The sequence below is a fragment of the Apus apus genome, chromosome 3 (assembly GCF_020740795.1).
Source record: "Apus apus isolate bApuApu2 chromosome 3, bApuApu2.pri.cur, whole genome shotgun sequence".
Taxonomy (NCBI): Eukaryota; Metazoa; Chordata; class Aves; order Apodiformes; family Apodidae; genus Apus; species Apus apus.
Genome location: NC_067284.1, coordinates 21,762,008 through 21,778,132, shown reverse-complemented (window position 1 = coordinate 21,778,132; position 16,125 = coordinate 21,762,008). Strand labels below are relative to the sequence as shown.

The 16,125-nt window shown below is 36.9% G+C and overlaps 1 protein-coding gene across 1 annotated transcript; it reads right to left on the bottom strand.

Annotated features, from left to right (window-relative positions):
- Window positions 1–715: 715 nt before the first annotated feature.
- LGSN (lengsin, lens protein with glutamine synthetase domain) lies at window positions 716–15,472 on the bottom strand. The gene is made up of 3 exons (XM_051613736.1): window positions 14,383–15,472; window positions 3,919–4,097; window positions 716–1,915 (listed from the first exon to the last, which is right to left on the bottom strand). The coding sequence occupies exons 1-3, from the start codon at window positions 15,470–15,472 to the stop codon at window positions 716–718; spliced, it is 2,469 nt and encodes an 822-aa protein (XP_051469696.1).
- Window positions 15,473–16,125: the final 653 nt, after the last annotated feature.

The window sequence follows — 16,125 nt, the reverse complement described above, 5'->3', positions numbered from 1 at the left end:
CCTTTTTCATTGCACAATAATAACACTCCTGTCTTTCTATGAATCATTCTGTCTTCAAGCCACCGTTTTATTTCTTTTAGTGCCTTCATCCATTATAATTCTTGCAAACTTCATTCTGTAGCAGGATTCCTGATATATAGATTACTTCATAATCCCTCCTGTCTTCTTATTCGTGCTCATTAAGATACTGATTCCTGCTTCTTAGGATCTACAGCCTCCGTCCTTTGCCCCTCTCTCTATAATGTTCATCATTCTAGCCTAACTTTTAAATCAAACTCAAATTCTTCTGGCTTAGAAACTCTTCAGCTACTGAAAAGAGGCTGATAAAAATCCCATAACCACACTGAACAAGTATTTTCCCTGCTTCCTTAGTTCTCCTGCCCCACTCCACTGCCCCCATTATTCCTACTTTTTTGCACAATATACAGTTCCATTACAGTTGTACAGTTGTGCTTTTCCATTTCACCTTCTCTTTTCCTCTTTTTGCTGGCAGGTCTGTTCCATTTTTCAAAAACCTGTTACTGTTATTTCATGAATATCAGCTTTTCGCTGTCCTGAATGTACACAGACGACAAAATGCAATCACCATATACTATACAAAGGAGGGGAAAAAATCCAGAAATGTTAGGAAGTTTTAAATACATTTACAAATCTCAAGATTCTTGGCCATTCACTGTATGCATTCACACTGCATCACTACACAAGAGTGTTCCCTCTAAATAAAATACCCCAGGCATTTATTCCTTTCACTATCCATTTCTTCAGTTTCTAACTCATAATGTTTCATGGCAATGAAGTATCGGATAAAAGTTTCACCTAATGCTTCCTTGATGCATGAATCTTTTTCAAGTGCAACAAGAGCATCTTCTAGTTTCAGAGGGACTGATGAATGTTTCAGATCCGCAGTGTGATCTTCTTCTTGGAGCACGTCATCATACCTAAGTTCTCTCTTCACTCCATCTAGACCCGCAGCAATAGTAGCAGCAAGCACCAAGTAGGGGTTTGCTGCAGCAGAACTTAATTTATTCTCTATGTGAGTGCCTTTTCCACCATGACTTTTGACATTAAAGGCACAGCTGTTATCATTATATCCCCATTTTGCATTGACAGTCTCTTTTGATTCTTTACTGTATTTAGAAAAAGGCTTGCGGCAGCTGGTGGTAGGAGCCATCAAGCAGCTGATAGCTGCTGTGTGTGCCAAGAGACCTGACAACCAGTTTTTTCCAATATCTGAGAGCTCCTCAACTCCATAACCAGCAGAAAACAAATTCTTCTGGCCATTCACATCCCACAGGCTATGTGACAAAGCCCCTGAATTGTAGAATCCTGACTCTGAGAAAAAGCTAGCTATGTAGTTATACTTCTTAGCCACCTCTTTAATGCCTGTTCTAAACGTGAAGGCACTGTCAGCAGCATCTATGCCAAACTCTGGATGAAAACTAATCTCCATTTGCCCAGGCCCACTGGAAGAAGAAAAGCTTTCAATATTGGCACCAGCATAATACATTCCTTCAATGAGTTCCTGAATGAAAGTCTGGTCGTGGTTATTTAGTATCGTGGCAGCAGGAAAAGATATTGTCTTTGAATTTACAACTTCAGTAATGCCATAAATACAGAATTCATACGTGAAGGCAGAGTGCAGAGAAAAACCATTGTCCTGAAGCTGACTCAGCTGTTTCTTGGCAATGTGCCTCGGTGAGGTCATTAGTGGGTAGCCCAGAATGGTGAAGGAATCACATATCACTCTTGCAGTCTGCTCAGTCCAGGGTAGTATTCGAAATGTTGATAAATCAGGGTTCAGGATTATGTCACAATTAAAATTGGTTGCATTTATGTAATCTAATTCATTATCTTTAGGATTCAGGGTCAGCTCAAGATAACTTCTGGGCATGGCAACACCATTAATTGCTTTCTCCTAAACACAGAGCAGAATGACAGATTACCAAAAAGAGCTCAACAGTATTTTTATGTAGGCAAAACATCTAAAATTTAGATTCTGGGTAAGAACAATGGTGTTTTTCCTAAAAGAACATCAAAATGCAATGATCACTAAAGTGGAGGGCAACAGCTGGCTACTATGGTCTTTTTGAAGCAGAACAACCTTCTACAAGATTGGTATTAAAACCCTGGCATCAAGTATCCCAATGACGTTTTTAAGTTTCCATTAAAAATTTTTAAATGGTTCAACACTTATCTTGCATGGTCTCACAATTATGGTCATACAATTATGGGTATCACCAGTTAGGTGCAAACTGTGCAAGTCAAACATCCATCTATAGTTACTCCATTAAGCTTCCATATCTTCAGAAGATTTCATTTTACATACTTTATTCTACATTTGAACAGAGAATTTCAGCTCATGCAAATGAAACGTAGACAGGAACCCAAGGAAGGATCACCTATCTGCAAACAAGCACCTTTCCAACTTCTCTTACATTCAAATTTTTCGCTTGTGAAAACTTTCAGTATGACAGATTTTATTTAATTTGGCTCATGTTCACATCTTACCTGTATTCTTCTAAGGTAAAGGATTTCCATCTGAGTGAGGAGACAGAACAAACCTAGAAAGGGGCAAGCTCAGAGCTGAAAATTTGCCTATCCAGCTGGAAAATTGCTGAAACACTTCAAACTGCATATGGCTGTTTCTTTTAAAATAAATAAATAATTTAGATCTGCCTTCTCTTAACTAGGTGGCAGTCCAGGGGTAGCAATTTTCCCATAACCAAAACTGCACAACATGGAGAATACTGCTAAGCTGTCGATTTGACACTGAAAAGCTGTTGAAGGCAATTATCTTTTAGTACTACCTATCCATCCTCTGACCCCTCTAACCAAAAATGTGAAAAAGAAAGAAAAGGAAAAAAAAAGGGAAATTACTCTCAGTCACTCTGTGTGTATACATATGTGTGGGTGTGAGTGTACACATACACCATTTTTTAGTGTCCTTTGAGACTGTCAGGCAAAGCTCTGATTTGGTAAGGTAAACAAATGCTCTCCTTGAACAAGCTGATCTAAGCATTTGCAACTTGACATAGCAACTGAAAGAGAAGTTGCAATTAACCTACAACCCCTCATAAGAATTTAAATGACTGAGAGAAAAATTAGTTTGATAAATTCCAAATTACATCAGGAAGAGCAAATTTTATCTAGATTATATTGTTGCATTTAGCAAAATCTAAAAGGGAAAATACAAAAACATGGCTAAGGCTTCTGAAGGTACTTGAAACAAAATGATCTACATCTTTTCACCTTCATATATTTTTTTGTGATCACTCAGTAAAGCTTAAAATATTCATAGTGGTATCTGAGTAAAAGTATAATGTAACTATGTATATCAAGTATCACGGAAGCAATATATTTAAAAGACTGATAGCTCAAGGATGCAAATGGTGAGGACTGCTTCCTCATTTGGTTCTTATACCCTGAATCATCAATTTAGCAAATATTGCTATTAGATCATCATGCAACCAAATTGTATTTTCTTATGTGACTGATGACTATAAAATTTCTCATAGCTACGGTGATCTTCATTAAGTCATGTTCTTTCTTTCAGTGTTTATTCTTTTCTTTTTGCAATGTAGTGGTGTTCAGTAAAACAAAATCTTTATAACGCATTGAACCTGAAAAGATAATTCTGAGGGAAGAGATTATTAGAAGTTAAAGAGCTGAAATTACTAGCCTTATTTAATTAGATTACTATCTGGAAGAACATAAAAATAGATGACTGCAGTGTTGAAAAAGTCCACATCCTTTGGGAACATTAGCAAGTGGAGGGAACAGATAATTTGTCCTAAGTTTGAGTTTCTGTCTGCACTACAGGAAAGAAAAAAAAAAAAAGCAAACACAACCACCACCACAAATTAAGGAGAGGGCCACGAAAACACATAAAAGTACAGCTAGAAACAAAAAAAAACTTACGTGAAAAAAGCGAGAAGGAATATTCTTTGATCTTGACACACCATGGAGGTCTATTGATTCAAATCTGACAAACTGTATGTTGTCCCTGGCCATCTGCTGCTTAATAAATTCAATATGAGAGAACAGGTGAAGCAGAGTTGGGCTTCGAAGGCTGTTTACATCAGACTCTTTGCTGGATGCTATAAGTGAAGAGGAATGTTCACGTCAAACAAAATAATGAATGCTGGAATACAGGCTGTTCTCCTAAAAAGAGCAATAGAGGAAAACTGTGACATGAGGTGTAAAACAAAAACAAGAAAAAGATGTGGATCACAAAATATCTTAGTAAATAAACACACTTCTTCTCTCCTGAGGACCTGTATAAAATCCATTGTTTTTTGACAATTATCTATAACTTAAATATTTTTCATGTTGATAAGAGAACACAGGAGAATGGTAAAGCCAGGAATTTCTGGGGGATGCTTCAGCTGGTTTTTTGGGTATTTTCAGGAGCACAGAGAGAAGCTGGATACGTATTTCCCACTGAAAATAGAATTCAAATATTATATTTTTTCAATGCATTTGAAAAGTTCATGGATACAGAAATATGATAAAGAGGGCAACAGTCTTCTACTAAACCTTTCTCAAGACCTTCTGAGGAGGCCTGCAGTCTTGTCCAGCAGAGACAGCAGACTTTTAGAAGTTTATGTATTTGCTGTTACAGAGTTTTTTCTTAACTGTTTTACAGTAGCTGTAGGACTGTATAAACTTTTTTATACGGAAGCAATAGCATCTGAGTGTAACATCTGTAATGGAGCAGAGAGCTGGGCACAGTAACTTCCTTACACAAACTTATTTTTATTATTTGAGCTAAACTACATAAGGTATTAATTTCCATGTAGTATGATAAACTAACTAGACCAAGGTTAAAATTTGATATTAAGATATGAAAAAAATGTGGAAAAAATCTTTCTTTCTACATTACTGGGAGGAAAATCCTCCACTCCTCCAAGAAGGCTGAGAATATGATCATGTGATTTTTCACAGATCTCTCAGTTCTGCAGTGGTTGATCCACAGCAAGCATTCTTCACTTCCCTTCCAGTGGAAGTTAAAAGCTTCATGCTGAGGCCCTACAAAGGCTGGTGGGAGCACTACCAGTCTTTCCAGTACCAAACTACCCAAACTGGAGTCTATCTCCTTCAGCAGTAGACAGCAGGCACAAACACATCTTTTTGACCTCCCTTTTGGGGCAAGTGGGGCTCTCCAGCTGGTCCAGCACAAGGCTGTCTGATTATTCCATGACAAGGCAGCAAATTAATCCACAGTCACAGATTTCTTGGAGCCTTTGAATGGAGCATCAGATGTCAAGGAGGTGGCAAGGTTACTGTGGTCAGTAAAGTAAGAAAAGGTTAAGTAATAAGTGTTCCCAGAGGAGCGGCAGGTGAAAGCACAGCACAAAACTTTAAGTAAATAGAAGAGTCTATAGGAACACAGAAAAAAGAAAAAAAAAAGAAAAAAAAAAGGGAGAAGCAAGAGAAGAATTCTGTTATATCCACTTCTTGTAACATTTTCTGCTTTGATCTGCTTCAGCTGTAGGCTTCTTATGGGAACAGCTTCTTCTCTCTGTCTTCTGCAAACAGTAGGGCAATATGTCCTTTAAAAGATGTACATTAAAGAAGCAAGTCCTGTTTACATATTTGTAAACAATCATCCCATAATGATGTTTTGCAACATAAATGTTTACTGGCATTTAGCAAATTCAACCTTTTTATGAGCCAGACCATCAATTATAAGTTTACTAACAGGTAATAAAGTATAGCTATTTATTAGATTAATAGAATTTTAAAGATTCTGAAATTTTTCTTACAGACTACAGTGAGTAGCAGATGAGAAGCCTGAGGTTTCAGCTTTGTAAAAAGCAGTGTTTAATCCCTTATTCTACACATGCTTAATTTCCTGTGCAAACATGGTAGACATCTCCTGTATCCCACCCGTCACACAGAGATTTTTGTGTCTTTAGGTTATTCAAAGTAAAATTTGACTGGCAATCCTTGATATCAGAATATTGCCAACTTTTGATGTAAATATTGCAAGTATTTCTTACAATGTCCTGAATGTTGCCTGCTATATTTGCATCTACTGAACAAACATTTTTCAAGCAAAAACACATAATTAAGGAAAAAACAAGAACTCTAATACTGACCAGAGCAATTTTTTTTAATCAGTATTCCTGAGACACTAATTATATAAAATCAATATATTAAAAAAGCATGAATGTTATATGCATTATACTTAATTTAAACATCTACCAATGGGAGATAATTTTCCAAATTTTATTACTTCAAGATATAGTTATTTGAATAAATACATAAACACATAATTAGATTATATATAATAACATTAAAGAAAATCCCCATAAAATAATGTTTTAAATAACATTAAGCAAGCAAAAATTAGTAATTGAAGAAGGAAAAATTTGTCTTCTCCAGGGGACTTATTATGAATAATGATAGATCTTTTTAAATTATTAGACTAAAATTTATATACTGGTCTGTTATCAGTCTAAAATTAGGCAATATACCAGTCTAGACAGCCCAGTAGTCAAAAGACAGATACTTAATTATTTACAGTAACCTTTGTCCAAACTCTGTTACAATCAATAGAAACACTCCTGCAGCTTTCACATACTTTTTAGTGGTAGTTCATCTTTTATATCATTTGCAGATTATCTTATTCATTGAAAGAAGAAGTTTGTATTATAAATAAAAAATATCATCATGATTTAATATCTCTGACTCATTTTGGAAATATGAAAGGGAATTTGTTTCTTAAATAATATTAAGTGAATAACTACTCACAGTACTTTGTTTTCTCTAGCACAGGTCCTAAAATGTATTTTCTTGATAACCACTAAATAAATCACCCACTAACTAAGCCTGTGAAGCCAATGATGACTAAAGTTTGGAAAGGTATAGTAGAGAACTGAGTACTCTGTCTTTTTCCAGTTCATACAGTCATTATCCAGAGCAGTAGCAACTGGACATAAAGTAGCTAATAAATAATAGACATGTCTAGCTGATTTAAATACACAGTCTAAAAGTCTTACATACTTATGAGGGATGATTGTGTTCATTAATATAAGTGTTTCCCTTGTTTTATGGGCCTTTAGAAATAATGTCATCTTTCATTTCATTTCAGAAAGTCTACTTATGAAAACATCCATAAATTTCAAAAGATGCTCAGATTGTGGTTGAGATTTTAATTTTAAATATAAATCCAGACTGGCCATATTTCTTAAAGCAGAATGATACATACAGATACTTAGATAGATACATCAAATCAGGAGTACAGAGAAAGCACTTAATGTTTGTTTTTCTATGACTCTATCTGTATTTCTCATTTATGTTATCACCGAGAAACAGTATTACTCATATTTCTTTTGTATTTAGTACCATATGCCTACAAATATAAACAAATTATCTTCACCTATTTAAATAATATTAATAACACAAACTTAAAAATATGTTTAAAATCTGCAAATTATATTAGTATTTCTAGCAGAAAAGTGGTGCCATTCTTAGATTATTGGTACTGTAATGATTCAGATTGCTGAAGGCAGCTGACATTAGGAGAGGGCAAATACTTAACTTCAGCTTTCTCTTCTCAGCAACAGAAAACTGCCATAATGGAAGAAATCATTTTGCATGGCCCGTTATTAAATCAAATTGCATCTAAAGCAAATAATTTATCTGCTCTACAAGAGTTGACTGTGTCAAACTGATGAAACAAAAAGAATGTGCTACATCTTGCCAGGGGACTTAATAATGGCAGGAACAGGCTGACCTAACAAATGTAGTAATATTGGAAACTCTTCACTGAGAAACAGGATGTAACATAAAGTTATAGCAGCCACCAGAAGGTAGAATCTAGACACAAACTACATAAAAAAGGAGACATGTTTCCATTAGCTCTCCTCCACTTTCTTCCTCCCGCTCTGTCTCCAGCTGTGCCAGATGTGCTCCTTCTGGAAACGACCCTGCTGCAGCCATGCAGCTGCTGCCCACCCTCACCCTGCCCGGTGACACGGGGTCTGCTCTCACTTGAGTCCCACACATGTCCCTGTGCTCTGTGGCATATTGTGTCACCTGTTACTGTCTCAGAGCAGTAGGAAATACAAACCCTTACAAGCATAGGTACTGCTGTGCCAGTCAAGGCAGGGTTTCATCACACTATGGCTGTCTTTGGTATCAGCTCTCTATAGGAAAGGCAAGGCATTCTTTGCAAAATAATCTGTCTAAAGATAATTGGTTCTGCAATTCCTCACTAAATACACGGTCTTGTGATTAGAAGCACAAGAAAGATTAATATCCAGATTTGTCTGAATTTCGTCTTCATCCTTAGAAATCTAACACAGGGTACTCTGAAGATTTGTATTAATATTGACCCCATCTATAAAACAGATGTGTTTTTGATCACAGAATCATAGAATCATAGAATGGTTTGAGTTGGAAAGGACCTTAAAGATCATCTAGTGCCAGTCACCTTGCCTGGGACAGGGACACCTCCCACTAAATCAGGTTGCTCACAGTCCCATTTAACCTGGCCTTGAACACTTTCAGGGACAGGGCTTCCACAACTTCCCTGGGCAACCTGTTCCAGTGCCTCACCACCCTCACACTAAAGAATTTCCTCCTAATGTCTAACTTAAATCTCCTTCAGTTTTGATCCATTACCTCTTGTCCTCTCACAACAAGCCCTTTAAAAAAGTCCCTCCCCAGCTTTCCTGTAGGCCCCCTTCAGATGATAACTCCTGGCAATGAGTCCCACAGGGTGATCACACATCTATACCCTTTTAAATCCTATGGAAATTTCTGTCAGTACCAATTTAAATATGTCTGCTCATCTTTACAGGATTCTAGTTTGTGTACTTAAGATCTGCCAGTCTTCTTAGTTCAGTATATTACTTAGTATTCTCATGTTTGTCTTCAAACACTGAGTCTCTATTTCTCAAACCTCATATCACAGCTTTTGCTATGCTAGACATTATTCTTACTGCTATTATTTAAAGCCTCTCTTTCCTATTCCTATCTGCTTTTTAACATGCTAAATAGAAATGAGTGCTCAGTTACATTTGTATAGTATTATTGATGTGAATAATGATCAGAAGCATTTCCAGTTGAAAACATCATGTCATTTATATTTCTTCGTTAGCCAGAAATAGTTTCACCAAGAGTGTTTACTCATCGGTCAGTAAAGTATTTGATTTCTGCCATAAAAGAAATAAAAATACCTCTTATTTTTGCTCCATTATGAGACCCGTAACAGGGGAATAAGTATGTAAGCACACCAGAAACTTATCAAAGCATGGGAGACAGTAATACCATTTCCCTGATCTGCTTTATATCAATACTTTCAATGTTTTTTTCCATCCATTTCTTTGTCTCATGACAGTCTGCTTTCTTTGTTAATCTTAACTGTGAGACAGGCTTTTTTTTTGATACAGCCACTGAGAAGCTCAGCTTTTTTTCATGAATTTTATAGCTAATTTAGAGACTAACGAACAGCTTAAATCATCCATGAATTGTTCTTTCCAAACTATATGACAGCATGACACAGCTTCTCAGAGGATATAAATCATAAAGAATTGAAAACAAACTAAGATTTTATTTCTCAAATATATGGAAGAGAAAATAAATAATACTTATTTTTTCTGTCTTCCAGGGTATTTTATAAAAAGAGCTCTTCTGTATTGAATGAGAAAATTATCACTGTTTTATAGACTAATACCTCTAGACAAGAGGATGTGAAAACAAAATATGCAGGTGGATGAACAAAAAATTAGTGTGATTAATACCCACTGGAACTACCTAACTAATAATCCTAAATATGATGAATCTAGACTGGCACCTCTTCCTTCAAACTCAAACAGAAAATTTAGGTTTAAGGAAGGAATCACTGAGCAAAATCCCATGCACTGAGGGATGCACTACTGCAAAATAGATAGCCATTTCCAGTCTAAAAATGTTTGACCTAATTAAAAACAATCAAGTGAGATTGAGTGAGCGTGCCTTGTTAATTGGAAAGCAAGGTTATTTAGGAAAGAGAAGATTTTGCACAGTACTGAAGGTAAGGACTACTCTTTTCTTGAATAAGTCATAGAAGAAGAGGTAGCTGGCAGAGAGATCAAGCTGAGAATACATTTCACTTATATTACATTTAAAGTAATTGTTTTGGCAAGCTTCCACTAATAATAGAAAGTAAGCAACTCCAATGGGTGGAAAGAGTTACTGCCTGAATACACCTCTTTCTCTCATAGAGTCACAGGATGACTGGCTTACTACGGTCACCAGAGTTAGATGAGTTGGATCTTACCTGAAAAGGACAAAAATATATCAGAAAGATAGGATGGAAGTTCTGTCTGAGCATTTTTGTTCTGTTTAGATTGAGGGTAAAAATGGGAAATCATATCAAGTCAGAGAGTAGGAAGATTTCAGTTATTGGTGTAGAAGATAAAGACAAGCTTTTGTTTGCTTTTGGGAAAAATAGCTGCTCTTTAGAGCTTGTGAGATGAAAAAATTAGCAAATTGTATATAGCTCAGTTCAGAGGGAAAAGGAAAGAAATAAGCAGAAGATATGACAGTTTCTTCAACAGAAAAAAAAGGCAATCAAGTAGATTTAGGAAGGAGCTGAACTTCAGCCCTGCTATGCTTGAGTTCAAAATGTCAACAGATACATTAGAAGTTTCATGAACTGAAGATGAGGAAGGAACAGTATGGCTTTGGTTTTTCATTTTAGGAGAGATGCAAAAGCAGCACAGTTATGTAAAACACAAAGCAGAGAAAAGCAGCAAGTGAAAAACACAGTCATAAATAATCCCCAAAGTAAGACATGGTTATTCTGCAGGAATGACTGCAGAAGCAATGAATATGAAGCCCCTGGAGTAGGAACTTACATACCTCCTTTGAGACTGACTAAATATACTGAGCAGAATCAGTGGGGACAGGACATGCCTCTTCCAGGTGAGCACAGAGAACAGTAAAACCATAGAGAGAATTCAAATTTTCTTTGAAGTATGTAGGCAAACATTTTCATTTCAATGAAGCAAAAAGCCCAGGCTGTTTGTTTTGTTAAAATGTTCTTTTACATGCTTTCATCCCTAACTACCAGGTATTGTCCTTTGTAACAGCTTTACTACCAAAAATAAGACCTTTAAACAAGTTAGGAATTATAAAATTAGGTTATTCATTGTAATGGAAAAAGGAATTACTTGTAGGACTGATGAGCTCCACTCTAAAGGATGAAAGATAGCCTGTTAAGCAGCTACTTCATTTGCTTTTTTAAAAAATGGCAACTTAGCAAATGAACTTAGTTCTGGATTACAGCACCCACATAACATTTCATGTGATTCTTGAAATGTTCAAACCTTTTTCTGTGAACTTGGAATTTCAACAGTCACTAGGTAGCTACTGATGCCTGCAGCTACAGCTAAGTCATATTTTCTTTCTTAAGAAATTTCCTTCTCCCTCCTACAGTTCTTGATCCCATCCTGGTCATATTTATGTGGTTTCACTTGTAGTATGCTCAAGAAGATGAGTTCTGTTGAGAAGGCCTGCTCCTGAAGCTACTCAGGTTTCTGCAGGTGAAGCTCTGCACTTTGCACTAAAGAAGATTTGAACAAACTTTTTCATCCCCAGCAACAGACCAGGATGTACAAAGGGAATTGGAAGCCTCAGGTGACAGCCTGATTAGAGGGTATTGTACACCTACAGCCATGTGGATGTGCTGTTTGAAGGTCCAGGAGAGAGATTTCTCCCAAGCCTGCGAGACCATATGTAGTGCTGGCAGTCCCTGACTCCTGCAGCCCCCTGTGACAAAAAGAACCCGAACAGTGTGGTGTGTCACCATCCTTTGGAACTTCACATTGTGTGAATAAAGCTATTTTCTTTGGCTTCCTCTCTGCCTTCCACAGCATAACTACTCTAATTTAGTATCATGAAGAGCAGTATGTGATGATGTTGGAGAGGTCAATACACACTTATAAGCTATATATACCATATGTATAGTACATGCATGCATTCATGTATGTGTGTATGTACAGACTACGAATTGCTAGTTAATGCTATGTACATGAAATTTCACCTGAATTTTTAACTTTTTGGAAGCCTCTCTCTAGTTCCCCCAAGCATGCAGGTACTGAACAGCTTAAGCACACATCATTATCATATATAGATACTCATGCAAATAAAATCCATAAATTCGTGTTAATGCAGCGAGTGTGCTTTTGCCTAATTAGCTGTATGTATTATTTCTGTATTTCCCTGGTGATGAATTCAATTAAAAAAGCTTTATCTTCAGCTCCAGTTTGACTGACACCGCTCAAGTAATATTTTTTATCTTGACAAAAGTATTTTGTGTGTCTTTTTTCTATTATTTTTTTGCCGCTGCCCAAACACTTCTTTTACAAAACAACTGTCAAGCAATGGACAAAATGCACATGCAGAAATACTTCCACAATTTCCAACCTGAATTTTTGAAAAAAAGATATGGATTTATTATTTGAGAGAGATGTTAACCATATGACTGTGTTTCAATCCTCTAGATTACACTGAATAACTAAAGCTCCGCTATGTCTGAGCCTTTCATCTGCTGACCTCCAGAGACTGTCCCTTAACTGTGTACTGTTAGAAAAATAAGATATATTCCTGCCATATTTGACCATGGCATCCATATGTACCTAGTGCTGAAAACAGCAACCAAATAACTGCACTGGGCAATGTTTATGTAATAACCATGTGTATGTATGTATGGACATATGACCTCAGTGCTCTCCTACTTTGTATTCCGTATTAAAGAAACAAAGAGAGGAAGAGAACAATTTACTTCTTAATGTGTATTTTTAAATCAAATGTTTCAAAAAATTTTGGATCAAGATTTTTGTTTTGAGCAAGTTCAAATATTTGAAAGCTTGAAAAACACAAGAGCTTGTATTTCAGAAGTACTCAGTGTTGAAATACATTTAGATCCAAGACTTCTGTTCAGGCACTTTGGTAACTACAGGATTTAAGATAATGTTTCAGTCATTTAAAAAAATAGGATTTTATCTTATCAAACTTAATAAAGTATCACTCATAGCAATGAAATACTGTTTATGCAAAGGCTCATTAAGGACTGCAGAATGTTATCTAACACTTTCTTCTCTTCAGTTAAGTTACTGAACGTATTGAGCAGGGTAATAATATTGTACAAATGTAACTCCTACCATTATTGGAAAAGACCCTTGGGATCACCAAGTCCAACCATCATCCCTACTCTACAAAGTTCTCCTCTTAACCGTATCCACCAACACCACACCCAAACAACCCTTAAACACATCCAGGGATGGTGACTCAACCACCTCCCTGGGCAGCCTATTCTAGTGTCTAACCACTCTTTCTGTGAAAAAATTTCTCCTAATGTCCAGTCTAAACCTACCGTGTTGCAGCTTGAAGCCATTCCCTCTTGTTCTATCGCTAATTACCTGTGAGAAGAGACCAGCACCAGCCTCTCTACAATAGGGTCTTTTCCAACCTGAATAGTTCTATGATTCTATGATTATATTTTATTATGTAGTTAATGATGGACAAGGTATTTTACCAACCAAGATGAAAGATTCCTAGTTCTTGAATCAGTGAGCTAAATCAGAGGGTAAGGTAACTATACTGAAAAGATGATAAGATTATTTGAGCCTCATGCTCCTGGAAATTTATTAATCTAATATCTATTCAACTGGCAAATTGTTGTTTGTGTGCTTCCTGGAATAGACACAAAACAATGAACTGCTCAAGCCCCTTACATAATCATAGCTAATAGCAGCTTTCAGTCTGCTCATCCAGCTAGCCCTGAAGTTTAGCCTTTACAGATTCAAAAGCCACAGGCTATTAGTAGCAATTAATTGATTCTATAGATACTTCCAAAATGGACGTATTGAACAGCATGAAGATAAGTGGAACTTCTCTGCCTCATTTGCTTTTCTTCCCTTTTAGTTTACATTACATGTTTTTGTATTCAAGTCCTCTCACATGATGGATAATTGAAAATATCATCCCTACATGGGAGCAATTTCCACAGCTGGAAATGTTAATGAAAAGGAAATTTTAAGAAGCCCAGACTCTGACAGATATTTGCAGTATCTAGCATACCTTTGGGAAATGTTGCCTGACCTCAATTTAAATGAGGAAATATTTAGGTTTTAGTGAAAAAAGACATGACCACTTGCACGTGGCTGTTTTAGCAGGTAGGTGGGCTTCAGAAATCCTTACTTAAAAAAAAAAAATAAAAGCACCACAGTTGTAGAGTGCAATTTCTGATCCATCCCAATCACACAGAAACTACAGGTGTCAGTTCTCTCATGCTCTAACTATGACTAAAGTTTGCAGCTTAACAAAACCCCTCAAAACAACAGTTAGCATTTTCCTTGACAGCAGGTGATGTTTAAATACCCTTACCGTCCTGGCCTTCGGAGGAGTCAAACTGCATCTCGGGAGCTGCATTTTCTGCATTCGTAGAAGCTGCTGGTGGCCTCTGAATAAGTTGATCCATGTCGTTCTCTGCTAGTTGATGCTGATCAGACCCAGCAGAGCTGAGGACCAGGAGAGTTTTGCTCTTCTGTCCTGCTCCCTCCTTGTGGAAGCTGTGGTACTTTCGATTCTCCTCTCCAAAATGGGAACTAAAAGTCTCAAAAGGTCGGCCCTGCTTGTCAGCTGTTTTCTCCCAGGGCTTCAAACTTTTCTGAGGAAAAGACCCACCTGCCTTGCCACTGTAATTGGGCCCATAATCAGGCAGAGGACCTTCACTAAGCAGGTTTTTCAATTCTTGCAAACTTCGTTTATAAATGGCAGGTGTCCTTGTGAAGGACTCTCCAGTACAATTTCCTTGTGGGGCCACAGCTCTGTGCAGGGAGCCCATCTGTGTCACAAGCAACTCAACATCATCTTCTTCCATCTCCTCCCGTTCATCTTGCTCACTCTCTGCCTTCTCATAACCGTTCTCCCTGCCCACTGCCTTTATGCGCCCAGCTTTCCCTGCGCTCCTCACAGGCCACACAACCACGGGCAGCTCCATTTTAGCTGCTGTATCTATGTGTTCATCTATTGTTCCTATTCTTTTCCCAGGGTCAGCATTTTCCTGGATATCTTGGGTTTCTCCAGACATATCTTCTTTCACATCACTGCTAATCTGAGGACTGTCACAACTCCCTTGGTCTTTTTGTGCTGGAGGAAGGCTAGTCAGGTTTTGAAGAGGCTGGTCTGATGGTGATTCTGAGCAACCACGGGTTGCTTGAAGGGGACAAGGAACTGGGATTTTTGATGTGTGGGACAGCTCCATCTTCTCACTTTCTAAAGGAGAAACGTGCTTTGTAGGACCTTTGGCTCCCTTTTTCTTTTTGAAACCACATACATTGTTGCCATCAACTTCATCATTGTCACTTTCAGGTATGTTCTGTAACCAGTAATAAAATATACAACCAGATAACACACATGAATGAAACAGAACACAGCAATGGAGTACTATGAGCTGCACTTGTAGCACTTCCATTACTTCTTGCTGATGGAGGTATCTGTAGACAGAGCTATTTTATTTTTTTTAAATTTCACATAATTCTTTTACTAATGTTTTACAACAAAATTGCTGAAAATGCCTTCATAATGTAGTTATTACACAGATTTAGATTAAAATATAAGACATTGTACGACTCATGACATCATTTGTTAAATATGTGACCTTTAAATGTGAAAAAAAAAAAATTACATTATTACATTTAAGTATATTCTTGCTCAAATTAAAAGCATTTGTATTTATAAAGGAAATAATTGTCCTGGAATGCAGAACACTGGTAATCCTTATGAGTAAGGTGAGTGAAACCTTAAAATAAGCAGCTTTTAAATGAATTTCAGTATCTAATCTGGCCAAATAACTGGACTTCCAGGGCAGTGGTCAAAAGACAAACCCAAATGCGGCTGTGTACACAGGAAACAACCAGAAGATGATGGTTACCTTTATATACAGTATTGATGTGATATGTATTGTAGTGGTGGGAGCAGATTTTTAAATAGATGTAAACATGTGACAAAAAAGTGTCAAAAGAAGGCACAAAAATTAAACTGCTTGTGTTATCCTAAAGAATATCAAGTGTCTGGATCATCATCCCTCCTAAATATCCTGATCCTACCACAAGTATGATTAATGCA